The sequence below is a fragment of the Saccostrea echinata genome, unplaced genomic scaffold (assembly GCF_033153115.1).
Source record: "Saccostrea echinata isolate AGI-Se365-2 ecotype Australia unplaced genomic scaffold, CSIRO_AGI_Sech_v1 ptg000022l, whole genome shotgun sequence".
Lineage (NCBI taxonomy): Eukaryota > Metazoa > Mollusca > Bivalvia > Ostreida > Ostreidae > Saccostrea > Saccostrea echinata.
This window is the reverse complement of record NW_026889771.1, coordinates 15,948,779-15,967,487: the sequence shown is the minus strand read 5'-3', so window position 1 is coordinate 15,967,487 and position 18,709 is coordinate 15,948,779. Positions and strand designations below refer to the sequence as shown.

Genomic DNA, 18,709 nt, shown 5'->3' with positions numbered 1-18,709 from the left:
AAATCAGCAGTTAAGTGATTGAAAATGTTCACAGAAATGTCTCTGAATTCATAAAGTATATATATATATATATATATATATATATATATATATATATATATATATATATATATATATATATATATATATATAGTATTCTTTCATAGTATATCACTATAGTTAATCATATTATATAGGAAAAATTATCAAATCTTGGGTATATTTTCAGGAAACGCAAATAAAAGCACAAGCTATGCATTTTTCCTAATTAAAATATATGCTTTACTTGTACTTATATGGGATATAAATCTCAACTTATTTACAAGAAACTTTGGATCCCATTGAGATACATGAAATTAAAATTTTGCATGAAAAGATTTCCAATTCTAGCTTCATTTTGAGACTTTTAAATTAAATAATAATTTCAATCATTCCTGGCTGAGAAGCGGATATCCCTAAGTAAGCCCTGCCTTCTCTGGTCTAGTGGTTCTTGAGATGAACATTTTTAAATGACTCCACTATATTCTATCTATTCTACCTTCCTTTGAAGGGCATAGCTGTTTATTTGCTAGAGGATACTTAGGATAAAATTGTTTGAGATGGTCCTGTGGTTCTGGAGAAGTTGAAAATGTGAAAAGATTACAGACAAAACACAACAAATGGAAGTACGGACACTCTTCTACTGAAACAGCTCTCTTGAGCCTTTGACTCAATGGACAGTGAAGCGATTTCCATTCCCTTTGTATTATTATTACATGTGTATGAACATCAAATATAACCAATTATTATTATAATGGATCAAGATTGTTCAACTATGACACTTTGCACTATATAATAAACATGTTTTACTGTATTTTTTCCTCTTAGTTCAAACAACACTTGCAAATCTATGAACATACTGAACTCTATTAAAAATGTTCCCTGCATGTTAAGAACTGAACAAAATGTAGTATTTCGAGTTTATTTTCCTTCATAAAAATAATAACAATAACATTATCACTGTTAAAGGTACATTTCCAAAAAAAAAATAAATAAAACAAAAAAAAAAAATTAATTGTAGACAGAACAATCATACATCAGCCTCTATAACCCTGTCAAGACATTGCAAAATAAATGATTAATGTTTCATACAGTGTATCATTGAAAATGGCTAATACAAAGGTTTTGATATTGGAACATGCATTGTCACTAGTGTGTAGAGGGAAAATTTTCAAATGATGAAACATTGCATTGACATGGCTGTCCACTTTAAATATCACAATTTTTTTTATATTCATGACAAAGTCATAGGCAAATCAGTGTCCAGAACTTAATCTATGATTTTCATTGTTGAAACAAAACTAAAAACATTAAACAAAGAACAAAAATTTAACAAAGCATGTAATTATATAATTTTTATCCCTGTATAACCACAGTATTTGTATTTATCATTTAGGAATTTAATGAATTTTCAATATTTTCTTGTTTTGAAATGCTCGAGAAAATTTTCAAAAGTAATAAATTGAGTTTACAATAAGGATGTGGAGCATATCAGATTCTCAGTGTTAAAACAAAAAAAAATGTTTGCAATACTTTAATCTAGAGAAAAAGGTACAATAGATATGTGTTTTAAAACCATATATAACACATTTTAGACATGTACTACATATTTTACAGGATCATTGCAGCAGAATGTTGGTTTTGATTATAAAGATAATGAATCAAATACAGGTTTTAATTCTGTAGCAGGAAAAGAAGCAGTAGAAAATCAATCCGTTTTGAAACATGGTGGACAGATGCATCTGTAGATTACACCCTTCAAAGGCATACTCGAGATATTTGTCTGGCCTTTAGGGTATGGGTTGTGCCCCTTCCCATAATAATTTTTAAAGTATGGTATATACTACACAATAGAAAAAAACTAATTTATGATTGTGTCCCCTCTAATATTATCACCTGATTACCTTTTTTTCAAGGAATTTCTGTTAGGTTGCCCCCCCCCCCCCCCCAAAAAAAAATTTGCTTCCAGGACCTGTATTTAACATGGAGTCTCTCTCTCATCAGTATGTTAAGTGTATACAAAGTTCTATTAGAATTGATTACACATTGATTCACCAACATACAACAAAAACAAAAATGACATCAAACATCAAAGAAATGTACACAACATCAAAACAAAATGAACAACTGGATTTACAACACACCAACTACATTTGGCAGTGACCTTGTCGTCTTCAGCAGTATATAGATACAAATACTTACAACTCCATGCCAAATCATGCTGACAGCCTAGTATCATTATTTTGAGACAAAACCATGATTGGAAGATGCATCCTCAATTATCATTTTAAAAAAAAATGACAGGAAGTTCACATCCCCCTTTTCTTGAGTCACAGAGAGTATAATATGGTACAGAATGCAACACTTAACGGTGACTTAACCGTTTCTACTTAACCAAAGAAAAATATATCTGAATTAAGTCAAAAAGAAAATAATAAATAAATCTACTAAATCACTTAAAATAAGCAGTATTTCTAAAATAATACATCCTCCAATATTGCCTACACTAGAATATCAATAACAGACAAGTAACTCTTCAGAAAATATCTACCTAGTTCATCTGATATTGAAATTTGAAAAAATAGCAGAAAAGATTGGGGCCAGCTTATATTAATTCCATAAAAAATGATTTTTTTGTAAATGCCATATCAATAAGAAAACAATGTGAAGTTTATAACACTACTTATAATGCACAGCATCATATTATCACTTTCCATTTCAAGTGGACTGGGATTTCTATCACATATAAAGCAATATGCAGCATGTACATGTAATAGCACTGATATCTTTTATCACATTATAAGTTTTCAAACATATATATTTGGTAAATATGAACTACTTTTATATATATTTATGGGGAGGAAGACCAGCTTCCTTGCTGATGAAGAAATGTCCTTCTTAATCTGCAGTAGACTACATGAAGTGAAGTTTTATGTTTCCCCCTCCCCCTTAATTTTTTTTTAAATCCTTGCCTTGTACAATCACATAGGGTGATCAATACTTGCCTCTACTTTGTAGAGACTGTCTGTTTTCTCTGACCCAGTAAATCCACTTGATGTGGAAGACTGGTCATAGTCTTTCCTGATTTTTTCTTCTGTATATGCTGGATTGTCCACTTGTGGCAAGTCATCACTAGATGCTACGGAATTTGAAGATGAGACTAACACAGTATTATCACTTGCACTATAAAACACTTCTGGCATTGCTATGGCTTCTACGTTCTCTTCCTGAGAGTTTTTTTCGCTGTGCACTTCATCGATGGCTGTTGCATCAATAGAACTATTGATGTCTTTTTCTGAGAATTTTCTGGAAATGGCATCTGCCTCCTGGATGCCTTCTAATTTGCTCTTCTGGAGTATTCTCTGCTTTTTGCGTTTTCTTGGATGTCGGGCACGAGGCACTGCTGTGGAATGCATGTCCTTGCCCTTATTTTGAGGTTTTGATGCTGCTGGTGCAGCATTGGATGATGGTTTCTGCTTCACTGGAGCTGCAGCATCAGTAGAAGCAACTTTATTTCTACTTCCAGCAGAGGATTTTCTACCAGAACTTGGTATATTATTAAGTTCATCTGAATGCACAGATGGTGTCTTACTCCGTGAACACAAATATATGGAACTCACAAGGACACTTATAAAAACAGCAGCAAATCCTGAGACAGTTAGTATAATACCAACAGTTCTTTTGCCTTCCTGGCTCTGTAATTCAGGGGGGAACAATGCATTGTCAAAGTAGCCATAATTAAGTATAAGACATACTCCAGTTGACAGCATGATGACCCCCATGAGGAACATGAAGACTCCCACCACACACAGGCAGCACTGGGTGGAGCTGGAGTGCATCCTGGGCATCTGAAAGCACAACAGAGGATACTTTAAAAGAAGCAGATAGTAATACCATGGATACAATAGCTTTTTTTTTTGGTCACGGGACAAGTTTTCCACTAACTATACAGCCACACACAGTGGTAAGTAATCGATTACAGACTTCAATAGATACATGTAGATAGTACCATTATGTGCATTGATGCTCAGTATCAACCAATGAATACTTCCATCTTTTTACTTAGTAACATGTTATTCAGTTTTTCAATGCATTCTTTAAATAATGCTCACATACCACATACATACTGTCTTAATTGGAACAGAAAATATATTTTTCCCATATTTGATTTGTGCAATGTAGTAACTTTAATGATCATACATAATATATGTTTAGAGAACCATTTGGTGCATTATGAACTACATTTATTGATCCCTATGAGAAATAATCAACCTCTATATTGACTCTGTATGGTTACAGTATTAACCATCTCCCATGGTTATATGTACTACAATTGTGTTCTCTCCACATCAAACTGTACATCTTGAAACACATCATCATTTATTTATGCATAGGCAGGAAAACTTGACATGAAATAATGCTTTTATAAATCAGGTATTTCAAATGATAAAAACAAATTTACATATGATGATAACTGTTTGACAAAAGCACCTCACATGTCATATAACTGTCAAATTATTAAGAATGTTGACATTGACATACTGAACCATAATAAAAAATACGTTACACAACATGTACAAAGAAAATGCGCAATTTAATAGAAAAATAAATTTTATCCTGATGATTTAGGCATAGGTGTGGTAAATGCCACCTTAAACTACTGAATAAAGGTTACAATCACTGTGCTTTTAATCAGGTATTCGAAGTAAAAACTTTTCCACAAATTTCTAGATTGTAATTCATAATTCATGGAGGAAAAAAATGGCCCTTTTGACTTTGTTTTCTTTTGTTATGAACATTCATTGAAAACATTATTATAAAATATTAAGTACAGTGTCAGATGAAATTACATCACCTTTTGAATTTCTGAACAGATGCGTAGAAAATGTTAATTTTTAAAGTATTTTGTTTAGTTACTCAATATGTTTACACTTTGTTATCCAGTATATACTAATCAATATTTCAAAATGAGCAGTTCTCATAATGAAATGGATTGCAAAATTTAACTGGTTCTTCTGAAGTTCACAGAAGGAGAGACTACATGTAAAACATGTGTCTCAAATAGTTTTTTTTTTTTAACTATAAATACACAGCTGCAGTAAAAGATGGTTATAAGAAAGTCACTGGGACTTCAAATTTCACATCTTTATGAGGAATATTCAAGGAACATAGTGGGAAAATCCCTTAGGGGAGTCATGAAAAATTCTTCAAAATCAAGATTCCCTTATAACCGAGTTCTTTATAACTATAAATGAGTTTTACTGTACATTTATTTACATGAAATTTTGATTCACTCTTTTATAAGGAACTAATTGTAAGACTGTTTTCTCACACCAAAGACTGATAGTGTTAACTATCAACGTTTGTTGTATTTTCTTTTGTAGGCAATTTATACTATTATAGTACATTAAACAATATTAACCCACTAAACTTCAAAGAGAAAATTCTCCATACAATAAGGCATTTTCCCAATTTTTTTATCACTGACATAGAGGAATAAGCTTTTAATTACTCGAGTAAATGCAGATATCAGTATGCAAGATACATTGCCATGTACACTGTATTGACAATATTTCAAAACATCTCTGATTTTATGGTATTTTAATACATGTATTACACTTCCAATTCATATAAGCCTTCTCTTCAATACTTAGCAAATAGTAGCAATGTTGAATACCGTTTTTTGCAGTTTACCAGGGTAATTAATTAAATGTCAGGTATTTTATGTTCTGCTTTTCCTTCCTCTTTAGTTCCATTTTGTGACCCTTACAGAATTACACGTGTTATTCTGAAATCACGTCTCTGTTTTGATTTCAAGAACAATTAAACAGGTTAAGAAGCTATACATTGTACACACTTAATGGTCCACTAGTTTGGGATTACCGGTATTTCAGATCAGAATTCAAACACAAGGCCGGACTTGCAAGTCCAAGACAGTGCGTCAATACTCAATAGCTTCACAAAAGATCAGAGCACAGATTTTAAATCCTTCATCAAATTCAATACATTTTAATGAAGGACAAGTCCTAACATGACCTTGGATTAAGTGGGATTTAATTGGCTTTAATTATGCCGACAATTAACATATTAAGAATTTTGTTGATATTTACAACTCTCTTGTAATAAAGATTAGACTGTAGTGCCTTAACTTTTGCCTTTATCATTTTTTTTAGTTTTATCTTTTAAATGTTAAACAATCTACTACTATGTATTCCAGATAATTTCTGATGAATGCTAAATATGTGGACTGAAAACATTTTTTTTTCAAGTTATCAAGTACAATGATGAGTTTTAAAATGTCATATTTTTGTAATTCTAAAATTTCTTTGGTCTTAAATCATTCTGACATTTTCCAATTCTTGATTGTATTTTTTTCTTAACTCTGTATTATATAGTTCTTATATATTCTTAATATTATCCCAATGTTTTTTTTACCATTTTCTTTTTTTAAGGAGTAGTATATGACAAGGAACATGAATTTGATTACAATCAACAATAAAACTTAAGGCCATTCCAAGTTTTTTCTATGTTTAGCGTCCGCGTGCGCCTTGGTTTTTGACACCCCATATCAGAAAAAACAAACAAAATCAGGAGCCCTAAAATTGATTAATCTGGTCAAAATCTTTTAAATTCTTTTAATTATTTCAATTTCTGTAGGTATTTGTCGACAATAAATCATATTGGGCTTATTTTAAGTATTTATTACATTGATTTTGCTGAAGAATAGATCTTTCTTCCAGAAAATTAGATTAACGAAATGAAATGCTTTAAATGGAGTCATTTTTAAGACTATAAAGTCTGTGTTTTATTTTGGGGGGTTATGTGTTTTTTGCGAATAGGTAGGTAGGTTTTTGAAAGATGGGTGGACGCTAAACAGAGAAAAAACTTGGATTCATCCAGGCCTAATTTAAAAAAAAAACTCAAGAAATTTCTACATGATTACTCCAAAGTTTAAAAAATAAGCTAACATACATGACCATAAGTGTCATGTCATCCAAGAAAAAAAAATGCTACAGTACAATCATATGACATGATGATTGTTGAAATGTTGAGGGGGAAATAGTACCAGTATCTCTCTCTTGAGTTTACCCCGGTGGGGATGCCTCAACAAAGAAAGGCTAAAATAGGAGTGACATGAATTATTAGAAAAGATATCTCTATAATGGTCCTTACTAGTATAATATGTCCATGCAAGAAAACACTGAATAAAAAAAATTAGAAAAAGAAGGACTATTGAAAAACATTTTGTTCTCTCTTCACCCTCCTCCAGAAACGGAAAGAAATCTAATATAAATTAAACAGACTGAGATGTAATACTGTTAAGAACACTTATACAAGTCAATGCCCCAGGTTAAAACCAATGAACCAAATGGGTTATAATAACACATTTGGAATATACATGTATCACAAATGGTACTGCAAAAAATGAAGGTTTTTCTTTAAACTAAAAATATTGAAAATCCACATCAAAATATTCAAAAAAGCAACAACTTTTGTTAAAAACGTATTCTTGGATCCTCACTGTATAGGGGATTGGTCCCTCAGAAGATGGTTAACTTCATGGGGATCAATCTCACAAACAGTAGGATTGCTTGCTAAATAGAAGTCATTGCATTTTATAATATGTATATTTATGCAGATTTACGACATTTATAGACAAAATAAAGTTTTCATTTTTTTGGCACAGTAAATTTATACCCCATTTGAGATATTCTATCCCAAATGGGCTATTATATTCCATTTTGGCAGTTGTTGCCAACCTGTTAAAGAATGACATAAGTCCTGAATTGTTTTTTTACACAATACATGGATATGCCTGTGTATGAAAACTCACTACTCTACAGTCTCAACAGCACCTTACTTTCGGAATTCCCGTCTGTGATGTCTATGTTCAAATGAAATCACAACTTGTCCATATCCTATTTGACATGTACTCTACTTTTGTATGAAAAAGAAGAGTTATGTATCGAGGATACTGGATATACACAAATGTTCATATGCACTCTATTTTCATAACGATGTGTCATTTTTTTTTATGAAACGTGTTCATCTTCCCCCCTAAATTCATAGAATCTATACGAAAATTTTATATGATGAACAGAGATGAAATTGTTCTTCAATTTACACGCGAATTCTGGATCATTTCAGCAATTGACAAATCGATCTTTTCCTACCCCGAACAGATCGGCCATTTTCTCGAAATCAAAGATCCATGACAGCACATAGTTCGCTTGAGAAATAAAAATCATCAATTTCCAATTATGAAATCTAAACTATACCTGAATGATGGCCAGAAGACTCAGCTTTAATCTCTTACTGAACGTTAAATTGTTCTCCCTCTCCATGTTTCGTTCACATGCCCATCTAAGCGACCAAGAGAGGAAGTCAACAACACAACATTGACCCCTCTTCTGCGGGTCTGACTATTTACCCAATCAATACATAAAACTACGGAAGCCTGAAATTTAAATAACCAACGTGGTTTTTTATGGCCATAATTCGTTTAGGCAGCATTGGTATTATTTCAATATTTTTTTTATGTGTATTACAATTACACATATCCATATGGTGATCAGCCCCCCCCCCTCCGGGAGGGGGGTCACTATTAAAAAAAAAAAAAGAAGCAAATTTACAATCCCCCCTTCAATAATTTTTTCAGTACATAATATTCATTAGAAAACAAGCCTTTAGAAGTGTACCCCCTCAAATCCTTTTTATTGTCCCCCGCTTTACTGAAAGTCACTATTAAAAAAAGCCGAAGCAAATTTACAGTTGCCCCCCCCCCCCCCTCAATAATTTTGTCAGTATATCATATTCATTAGAAAATAAGTCTTTAGATCTTCTTCTTCTTCCTTTAGAGTGAAGTGCCGCTGCTGCGGTATTTTCTCACTTTGAAGATGTGTGCCCCCTCAAATCCTTTTTTATCCCCCCTTTACTGAAAGTGGGGGATAATAATTTGCGTCTGTCCGTACGCCTGGTATTCTGTCTGTGTGATATATATGGAAATAACGAACAGTATTCAAGCTCAAAGGTCCATTAAATTGTAATGGTTTGGGCCGTGTATATCGGCCTGGGTAGGTCGGTAGAGCAACTGACTAGTGATGCAGGGGTCCCGGGTGCGATTCCCGGTCCAGCCATACATTTTCTCCTTTCCTGTTACAAAACAAAACAAATCAGGAGCAGAGCAAACACGGACCTCTAAAACATCGAGGTGGATCAGGTGCCATGGAGGAGTGAGCATCCCCCTGCCGACCGAGCACACCCACCGTGTGCTCCTTGTTATGATCGGGAAATAACGGAAAAAATCCGTCGACAATTCAGTGGGTAAAAAATGGCCTAATAATTAGTATAAAAAACTTCATGACTTTATGATAGATTGTATTTGCTGACAAGGTCATTGTATCGACCATAGAACTTACGAAATGATGACTTTAAACGAGACTGCTGATATTCTTGTTTCACCAACTTCTTTGTCAATAACCTACCTTGTTTTAGAAATTGTTCATATTTAGAGCATGCTCTTGCGTATCGAATCAACTGAGAGATATCTACCCCGTATGCAGATGATAAAGGTATATTGCTGCATAAGTAAGGGAAGTTGATGATTGAAAAAAAGTTAAAGTCATCACGTTTATCATAAAGTTTTGTTGTTAGATTACCATTAACTTCATTTTCTAGTAAAATATTTAAATATGAAACAGATGTGTCAGACTCTGTGGTATTTTTTTATTTCAAGCTCACCGGGATATATCGTATCGACATAAGAATGGAAATAACCATCATTGTTAATTGACAATACGTTGTCGATATATCTAAATGTCGAGTTGAAGGCCACAGCAAGTGTTTTCTTATTTTCACGTATAAGATTTTGAACAAATTCTGCTTCATATGAATACAAAAATAGGTCTGCTAATAACGGGACGCAATTGGTACCCATGGGAATACCAATAGATTGTTGAAAGACCTGGTCTCCAAAAACCACATAGATATTGTCAATCAGAAACTCAAGCATCTTTTTAATATCAGCTTCAGATTACTTGTGTGTACAATCAGAATGTTTTTTAACAAAATAATTTTGCAAATGACCAATGACAAGGTAAGTAAATTTACGAGTTCCATTTTTATTGAAAAAGCAGCTGTCAATGATGTCAAAAAGCCTGGACTTTCATTTATGGTGGGGAATGGTTGTATATAGAGTTGAAAAGTCGTAAGTTTTTTTGTTGATTTTGGTAAAAAAAAATTGTGATTTCAAATTTTCCAAAACACTTTCGTTTCAGGATGATATCTCAAAAGCCTTTGAGTTTTTGCAAAGAAATTTTATATCTCGACTCCCTATGGCCCAAAGAAAAACTATTGATTTTGAGGTCAAAAGGTCAAAGATCAAGGTCAGAAAGTTACAAATTTCAGATAATAGTTTCCCGCAGATAACTTAAGTTTTCTTTTAGCTTTTTCAATGAAATTTTATATCATAACTTGCAATGTCTTAAAGAAGACGCCTACTGATTTTGAGGTCAAAAGGTCAAACGTGAAGGTGAGAAATTTATGCATTCCTATAACACTTCGTTTCCGGACGATATCTCAAAACGCCCTAGCCCCTTGAGCTTTTGAAATGAAATTTTTTATCTCAACCCCCTATTTTATGTCATAACTCAATGTCTTAAAGGAGATCCATATTGATTTTGAGGTCCGAAGGCCAAGATAAAAAATATACTTTCTGTCTGTGTGTAACCTAATGACTTAAAAGAGATCCCTATTGATTTGAGATCAAAAGGTCAAGTTAAAAAAAATTATATCTTGCAAAAAAATGATTTTCTGGACCCCGTTGTACAAAAGAATTTACTTTTGAATCCAAAATATGTTATCGCAACTTATATTCTTCTTTACATTATATTAAAAAGGGTATATAATCTAGTTTTTTTTTAAATGTTTTACTACATTGTAAGCCCCCCCCCCACCCGCACTAAATTTTTTTCCTACGGGCCTTATGAGGCCAAATTCACAGAAATGAACAAAAACAGTTTTGCAATGGATAAACTACGTAACTTTGTTGTAAACTGGACAGTTTTCGAGGTGTAAACTATAGTTAAGGATTTGTTAACTGTAGATATGTCATATGGTACTCATCGCTGTAAACTAAATAGTTTATCGAAAAGAATGAAAAAATACATGTTTAGAATGGATTTTAATGTGAAATAATGTATATACTCTCGCTTGTAATCTTTAATTAATATTTGCTAACTATTGTTCAGAACTGAAGAAACTATTGTACGTATTTATCAGATGAACTTTATTTTACAGGTAAACTATTTTAGAGTTTTTCACATTGTCGTTGTAACTTGTGAACTATTTCTCGAATATGAATGGCTTTGCAGTAAATCAGTTCAGTTTCAATTATAAAGTAAACTAATTAATTAGGAAAAACAAACAAAATCACTGTTAACCGAAATTATGCATCGCCTTTCAATATTTAGAGTTTTGAAATACATGTATAACTTTACAAAAAAAAAATGAGCAACTTTATTGCAAAATTATAATTCTTGTGATCAGATGCTCGTCCCCAACGTCGGATATCACGGAGACAACCGAGCGCTTGGTTGAAAACTCTGGAGTAACATTTTTTTCAAGAAATAAAAAAAAGTAGATTGTCTTTCGCAGATACTAGTACTTTAAGTAGTGAAAAAATATAGATGAGATTCAGATATATACATATATCACATATTATTAAAAAAAAAGTCTTATAATTGATTTAATTAATATAAAATACAGGTATGAAATATGGAGATAACGAACAGTATTCAAACCCAAAGTCCATTAAAACAATACAAATCGGGAGCAGAGCAAACACGGACCTCCAAAAACATCGAAGTGGGGTCAGGTGCCATGGAGGAGTGAGCATCCCCTGCCGACCGGTCACAACCGCCGTGTGCGCCTTGTTGTGATCGGGAAATAACGGAAAAAATCCGCTGACAATTCAGCGTGTAAATAATGACCTAACAAGAAGTATGAAAAATGTCAGTCAGCATATGACTTAATGATAGATTGTATTTTCTGACAAGGTCATTGTATCGACCATAGAACTTACGAAATGATGACGTTAAAAGAGACTCTTGATATTCTTGTTTCATCAACTTGTTTGTCAATAGCTTACCTCGTTTTAGAAATTGTTCATACATAGAACATGCGGTATGTGTTTTTCATTATCTAAATTTACTATTCTGAAAAAAGACAAGAGGCTTAAGGGCCTTAACGGTCACCTGAGTATAATACAACACTGTAAAGGATCCATAGAAGAAGAAGAAAAAAAAAAATAAAGTGATAGATCACCCCAAACAAGAGAAATAATGTATTTTCACAATATAATCAATAGCACCCCCCCCAACACTGAACCCCTGACCCTGGGGCCATACATTTTACAATCCTTGTTAATCAAAACTAAGCACTTAGTTTAATCTGGTAAATACCTAGGAGCAGAGAAGAAGATATTCAAAGCAATATTGCATTTTCATTATATAATCAATAGCCCTCCCCCTCCTCACCAGAGCCTCTGACCCAGGGGCCATGAAATTCACAATTTTGTTAGAGGTATCCTTGTGTATCATACATGTAGCTATATGCACATAGTTTGTTGCTTGAGAAGAAGGTTTTCAAAACAATAATAATTGGTTGAAATTGGTTCAGCGGTGCCAGAGAAGAAGCTGAAAATGTTCAAATGTTAAAGCATGGCGAACGGCGACGGACAAAAACAGATAACTGGTCACCTGAGTGAACCCTTATATATATGACTATTGACAATTATTCAAGTACTCATTGGCAATTGAAAATTGTTAATTAGTGAGGCGAATACATTGTTTATAAGGATATACTTTTATTCTAATAACTTTAAATAGATAGATTTAAATTAATTTATTAATTTCTTTTTCGGTCTGCTGTACAAGTCGACATTTTTTAAAATCAAATTAAGGACGACAAGAAACGGACAGATTTGAAGATAAGAGTTATTATCTGATAAAAAAACATTTTAGCGGATGATAAAAGTTTACAGGTACGTAAAATCATAGGTCCATATGCATGTCCATTGCTTAGAATTCTTTCCAAAACTCTACCATTCCAATCAAATGAACTGAACAACGAATTTTACCGGCCTATAAGAACCAGAATTTTTAGAACCAGTATAATACAGCATGTTAACTGCTTAAGTAAGACAATTTTCTTAAGAGCATCATTTATATGACTACTTTGTCACACTAAGCGTTGGGAAATCAATATTTCGCTCATGATTTCAAGACATAGATAAAATTAAAAAAAATAAAGATGACAACAGCTACACGTTGTCATGGTTACAGGGAATTTAGTAGTGCTTAAAACAAGTATCGATGGAGCATATGGTCTTTTACACTTTGTCGGGAAATTTTAATATACTTCAATTTCTGCGAAACTGATATGTTTTATCTGAATTGATCGAACTACATGTAGTTATATAAAATCGAAGTACTGAATACTTGCCGAAGCTGTTTACCGTAAGCAAATGCGAATACGTTAAAATTCAGTAGAAACTGTCCTGTAAAATTATAAGCATTTATCAAGACTTAGCATTTCGTTTTCATTTTCAAGTAAGAAAGGGTCACCAGGACAAGTAACGACTTTTATAATTGTTCTCGTTCCTTTAACTTTTTTTTATTTAAAAAGCCACGAAATCCACAAAATAAACACACTACAGTTATTTAAAAAGCTTCAAATTCAATCTATTAAACCATTAATCACGATTCTTAGCTATATAAACTCACTGGTATATATCTCTCCTGTTATTTGACTTTTTTAACATCCTTTCCTATGAAATCTAAAACTCTAAACTCCCATTAAAAAGGACATAAGAATATATCCGTTTATCCGTTATTACATGTAACAAACCCCTGACAATCTTTTCCGATCTTTATACAATAACAAAGGTAATCTTTATTATGGAAACATAATTACATTATAAAATTTGTATTTTCTTTTCCACTGCAAACAAATATAAAAACATTCGCACATCTTTGATAGAGAAAAAGAAAATCTCGAAGTATGAAGTTTCTAAGAAGACTATTTAAAGAAAACGTTACGTAACACCAGTAATTAAAGGGCACTTACATGATAACTAAAGAACGTGAACTAAATTGGTAATGTCCATCAAAATAGAACGTTATAGACATACCTTGGCAGTTAATCGTGCAAAAATAGTTATAAAGCAATATATGTTACTAATTATGGTTAGAATTTACTTCCTTTTGTTCATCGACGTAATCAGAATAATGATGGGTAATCTAATTATTTACGTCATCAGAGTTTAAATGAATCTTTTCCAAAACAAACGCAAGCAAGCATTTTTTTTTAGATAAGTATCAACGGAATATTACGAAAGCCCATTGGGCTCATGTTCGTAGGTTAAAAAAAATATTTTTCGCGTTATAACGCAAAAGTTACGCGTTATAATGCATATATATATATATATATATATATATATATATATATATATATATATATATATATATATATATATATATATATATATATATATATATATATATATATATATAACGTTATTTATGTCTCAAACTTGACTAGCTGAGGGTTACAATAAATGAGCACTTGAAAAATCTTTAATATCCATAAACAATTAGATCATTTAGGAGGCTGGGTGATCATAGACATTTAAGGCTATTAAAGCCTCTTGGAAAGGAGCTATAAAACTATTGGAAAATGCATTAAATTTAACAATAAAGTGCACCACAACAGCGTATGATACGATCACATCACGGTTCCTGGAAAAACATGACTTTATATATAATTTCGCGTTTATTCGTGAAAGTTTAGCGCTATAACGCGAAAATATTTATTTACATACGAAAATGAGCTCAATGCACTTTTGTAGAATATTACTCAAATGTCCGATAATAAAGAGAAAAATTGTCATAGTTTTCCCAGTTTATTAATCTTTTTTCGGTGGAAGGGAAGGTATTTTCAAAATAAAATAATTAAATTTCGTGAGTTCCGGTATTGGTAAAGGTTCGTAGTCAGAGATATTCCTCCCTCCTCGGGCTCTACTCGTGTCATTGAGGGAAAATTGTACACGTAAATTTGTCTTAGTTTCTTTATGAGTTTGAACTGAGACAGAAACACACTTATAGATGTAAACTTTGTGTAGTTAACCCAAAATTGAAAGTAGTGGATACATGGGAAGGGGCTTCATTCAATAATTGAATTGTAAGGATTTCATAACTAGAAATCATACTCATTCTAGCCCGAATAATTCTTCACCTAAAAAGACAATGATCAGCGGAACTACCCCACTTAAACTCATTTCTAATTGAAATTCATGCATAAATCTCGCAAGTTTTGTATCCATGCAATCACATTCTGATACCTAACAGATTTGTTCAAAGTATTCAATCCAATTTTGATACTGAATAGATTTCCATACGAAACAGATGAACGGCTCTCAAGGAAGACATTAATATGCCACAATGGTGCCAAGCTTTCATATTCTAAGTAAGGTTTTTTTTTTCTTTTAAGGAACCTCAAACACTGCTCACTGAAGAGTTCTAATTATACGGCAGTTTATGCAGTTAGAGCAATCTACCCTTTGATATGAAATAAATAAACAGAAATATACAACAAATGACATAATTTGAAATAGATTAAACTATTCTTAACATTATATTAGACCAAGATAGAGTACATGAAAACATTGTTTCCATGTATTTCCCCCATGTACGTAAACAGTAATTTCTGATCATTAGTTTTTCATTATCTTTGAACATTTTTTTTCTGGAGAAATATGGTAGGTACCCTGTGAATTAGATAAATACAATATGTACATCTTTATAAGATACAATTTTCTAAAAGCCAAAAAAAAAAAAATCATTGGTGTATAGAGATTCCTAAATAAAGTAACTGAACGACTGACAACATTTGATTAAATACATTTATAACCGTTTACAGGCAGTGGCAAAACAAAATATGATACGTTATAAACTGAACAAGTATTCTGCACAGTGCTAAGTATTAAAAATAGAGAATATCTTCTTTATGTTTTTGCCAATAATTTTGAATTTATTTTCTTATGGATGAGCAATCTGTGAAATTGATAGAAATTTAAATCGCAAAGATTTTAAGATGATATGACTTTTAAAGTTTCGAGAGGTTTTTTTTTTTTATTTTCCTTGAAGTTCATTGTTTTCCCAGCTATGCCTTACCCGTGTTGGTTCAATAAATGGGCCACTCAATCAACCAAGAAAGCAGGAAAGTAAAGTGCCACATCAATTAAAACTACGATTTTAAATTCCACCAATGTTATTTTTATTTAAGAAACGAGGCTCCTTTCTCATACATGTACAATGTTAAATCAAAAGAACATAAGCTTCATTAATATACTGAGTATATAGAATTCTGGATAGGTCCAATGCATTTGAATTTTCTGCATTTTAATTGCACATGTGTTAATGAACTCAGTAATCATGTATTCTGTGGAAATGATTTTTTCCGTATTGATTACTGTTGACCATTTAATCGTTTGTACATGCTTTTTCACTTTTACAATTTTAAAACTGTTTCCTGTTAATTTTAGCTCAATTATTTTCATTTTAAAAAGTAGGATCTTTGTGCATTAGTTGGCTCACTTTACTTTACCTCATAGAGTCTCTAACATACATGTAATTGCTAATTTATTATAGACTATAATTTGTTAATAGTTTCATTTGCAAAAATAGAACCTTAACTTTATACATGTAGTCTTGCATTCTTTGAAAATTATTTCCATTGACGAATAGATTTCGACTAATTCGATGATTATTATCTAACCAATTTTTGGATAATAAAAATAAAATGAAAATACATTTATTCAGCAATGGAACTCTCAAGCTATAATAAACTAAAACCTATGATATTTTCTTTTCATTGAACATTCATTAGCGCACTACATGGTTCATCGACTCTTAAAACGCAATCCCGAGCCCGTAACAAGACCCTCTAATTTATGTATGAATAATGAGACCCTTGTCACGAAAATGCTATCAATTTCAGTAGTTTGTTAAATGTATATTTTAACTTGTACACATGTCAATATAGTCGATCGGAAATTTTTAAAGTTGTAGAAATATACAGTCTTATGAACAAGTGGCAATGATCCAATACAATCTTTGTCTGCTTTGTCAATTTTAAGAAATCTTTCTCAGTGCAAACTGAGCGATTTCAAATTAATGAAAAGAATTCACAAACCAAAGATTTTCTTATTATACAAAACACTGCACTGAAAAATGTAGAAGTTGGTTTGTATAGGTGTGATCGTTTATTTTTTCTTTTTGTATGAGATAGCTTTCCTTGTTATTAATCAATGTATAATGTTTAAATAATAATTTGACAAAGCGATGTAGATCTATATTAATTTTAAATGAAGACTTAGTTTGTAAACGAAGTACACATATTCAAGAAAATTAAAACAAAGCAGAACCCGATTTGAATACCGCTTTTTGAGATATTATTAGTTCAGTAATTATAACACTCAATTGAAATTAAGAATGGCACTCTTCTGAAATGACTGCATAATTATGAATACATATACACCATTGCTATAGTAAGAATGTGATCGGCTTAAATTCTGAGAGCAAGCTATAAAGTCTAAATTTCAAAAGGTTTGCAGGTGGAAATAAAGAAGCCGGCAGAAGTTTAAGAAAACAAAATATAAATAATGACCCAGATAATTTGTGAGTAAATGTCGAGGACAGCTGGGTTTTACTTACCCATTGTGCGCAGGTTGATTTGTCAGGAGTCTGCGACATTGAAAACAGGAAGGTTCGAGCATGCTTAAGGTCCTGCCATTCTTCCAAACCTTCAAGAGAATCAGACACACAAGAACGATAACAGTCTATTTAAACTTTTTAAAGTTTACACAACTTTCCAATACTATCAATAATACTGTTGACGAAAGGTGAGATTTATGATGAGGTTTTCCTGTACTGTCAGAATTCTTATCGCCATAGGTAACCAAGTACCCTACACGCAAAATACTCTGTGCAATCAAGAAATGGAGCCCTTTAAATTTGCACACTAAATTTTTTTTTCTCCAAAGCAAAGAATTTCCATTGAAATATTAGATAATGTTGCGTATTGATGATTTAAACGGCTAGATTACGTTTTGCTCCATTTAAGCGAGCCCTCAAATTAAAAAAAACAGTAGAGTTCCCTGTCGCCTAGGTCACTGGCCTCTGATGTTTTAAATAAATATACCAGTTTTGAATAATTGATCGTGGTAAACACAAACGAGCTTCAAACACGCTTTGAGTATAAGGGTTTACGATTTCTGTGTTGAAAAGATTACCTTATGTCCTTGCCTTTTTCCTGTTTTCCAAAACTGCCAACGGAATCTCAGACTAGGAAGACAGTACTGGAGAATTATACTGCAAATAAATCCAAATAAATCATTTCAACGTTTTAAAAAAAAATCCAATTGAACACAATATAAGGAATATTCTTCGATTTTTCCTTAAACATAATAAGCAATGACAATGTCTTATTGTATAAAACCAGGAGACATCGTATTGTTATTCACAGCGCCACATACCCGCTATATGGATCTATATACCTATTAAATATTCACACGAAAACTAAAACTGCTGCCTTTGTGTAAGTGCATTGATTTTCGATACATAAATGATAA

The 18,709-nt window shown here is 32.1% G+C and overlaps 1 protein-coding gene across 2 annotated transcripts; it reads right to left on the bottom strand.

The window, feature by feature from the left end:
- Positions 1–2,805: 2,805 nt before the first annotated feature.
- On the bottom strand, positions 2,806–18,441 carry LOC133190543 (uncharacterized). 2 transcript variants are annotated; one of them, XM_061326228.1, is made up of 3 exons: positions 18,371–18,441; positions 17,793–17,881; positions 2,806–3,866 (listed from the first exon to the last, which is right to left on the bottom strand). In XM_061326228.1, exons 2-3 carry the CDS (start codon positions 17,829–17,831, stop codon positions 3,000–3,002), a joined length of 906 nt encoding a protein of 301 aa, XP_061182212.1. In that variant the 5' UTR covers positions 17,832–17,881; positions 18,371–18,441; the 3' UTR covers positions 2,806–2,999. The 2 variants fall into 2 exon arrangements, with proteins under 2 accessions (XP_061182212.1, XP_061182211.1); XM_061326227.1 differs by lacking the exons at positions 17,793–17,881; positions 18,371–18,441 and adding an exon at positions 8,298–8,418.
- Positions 18,442–18,709: the final 268 nt, after the last annotated feature.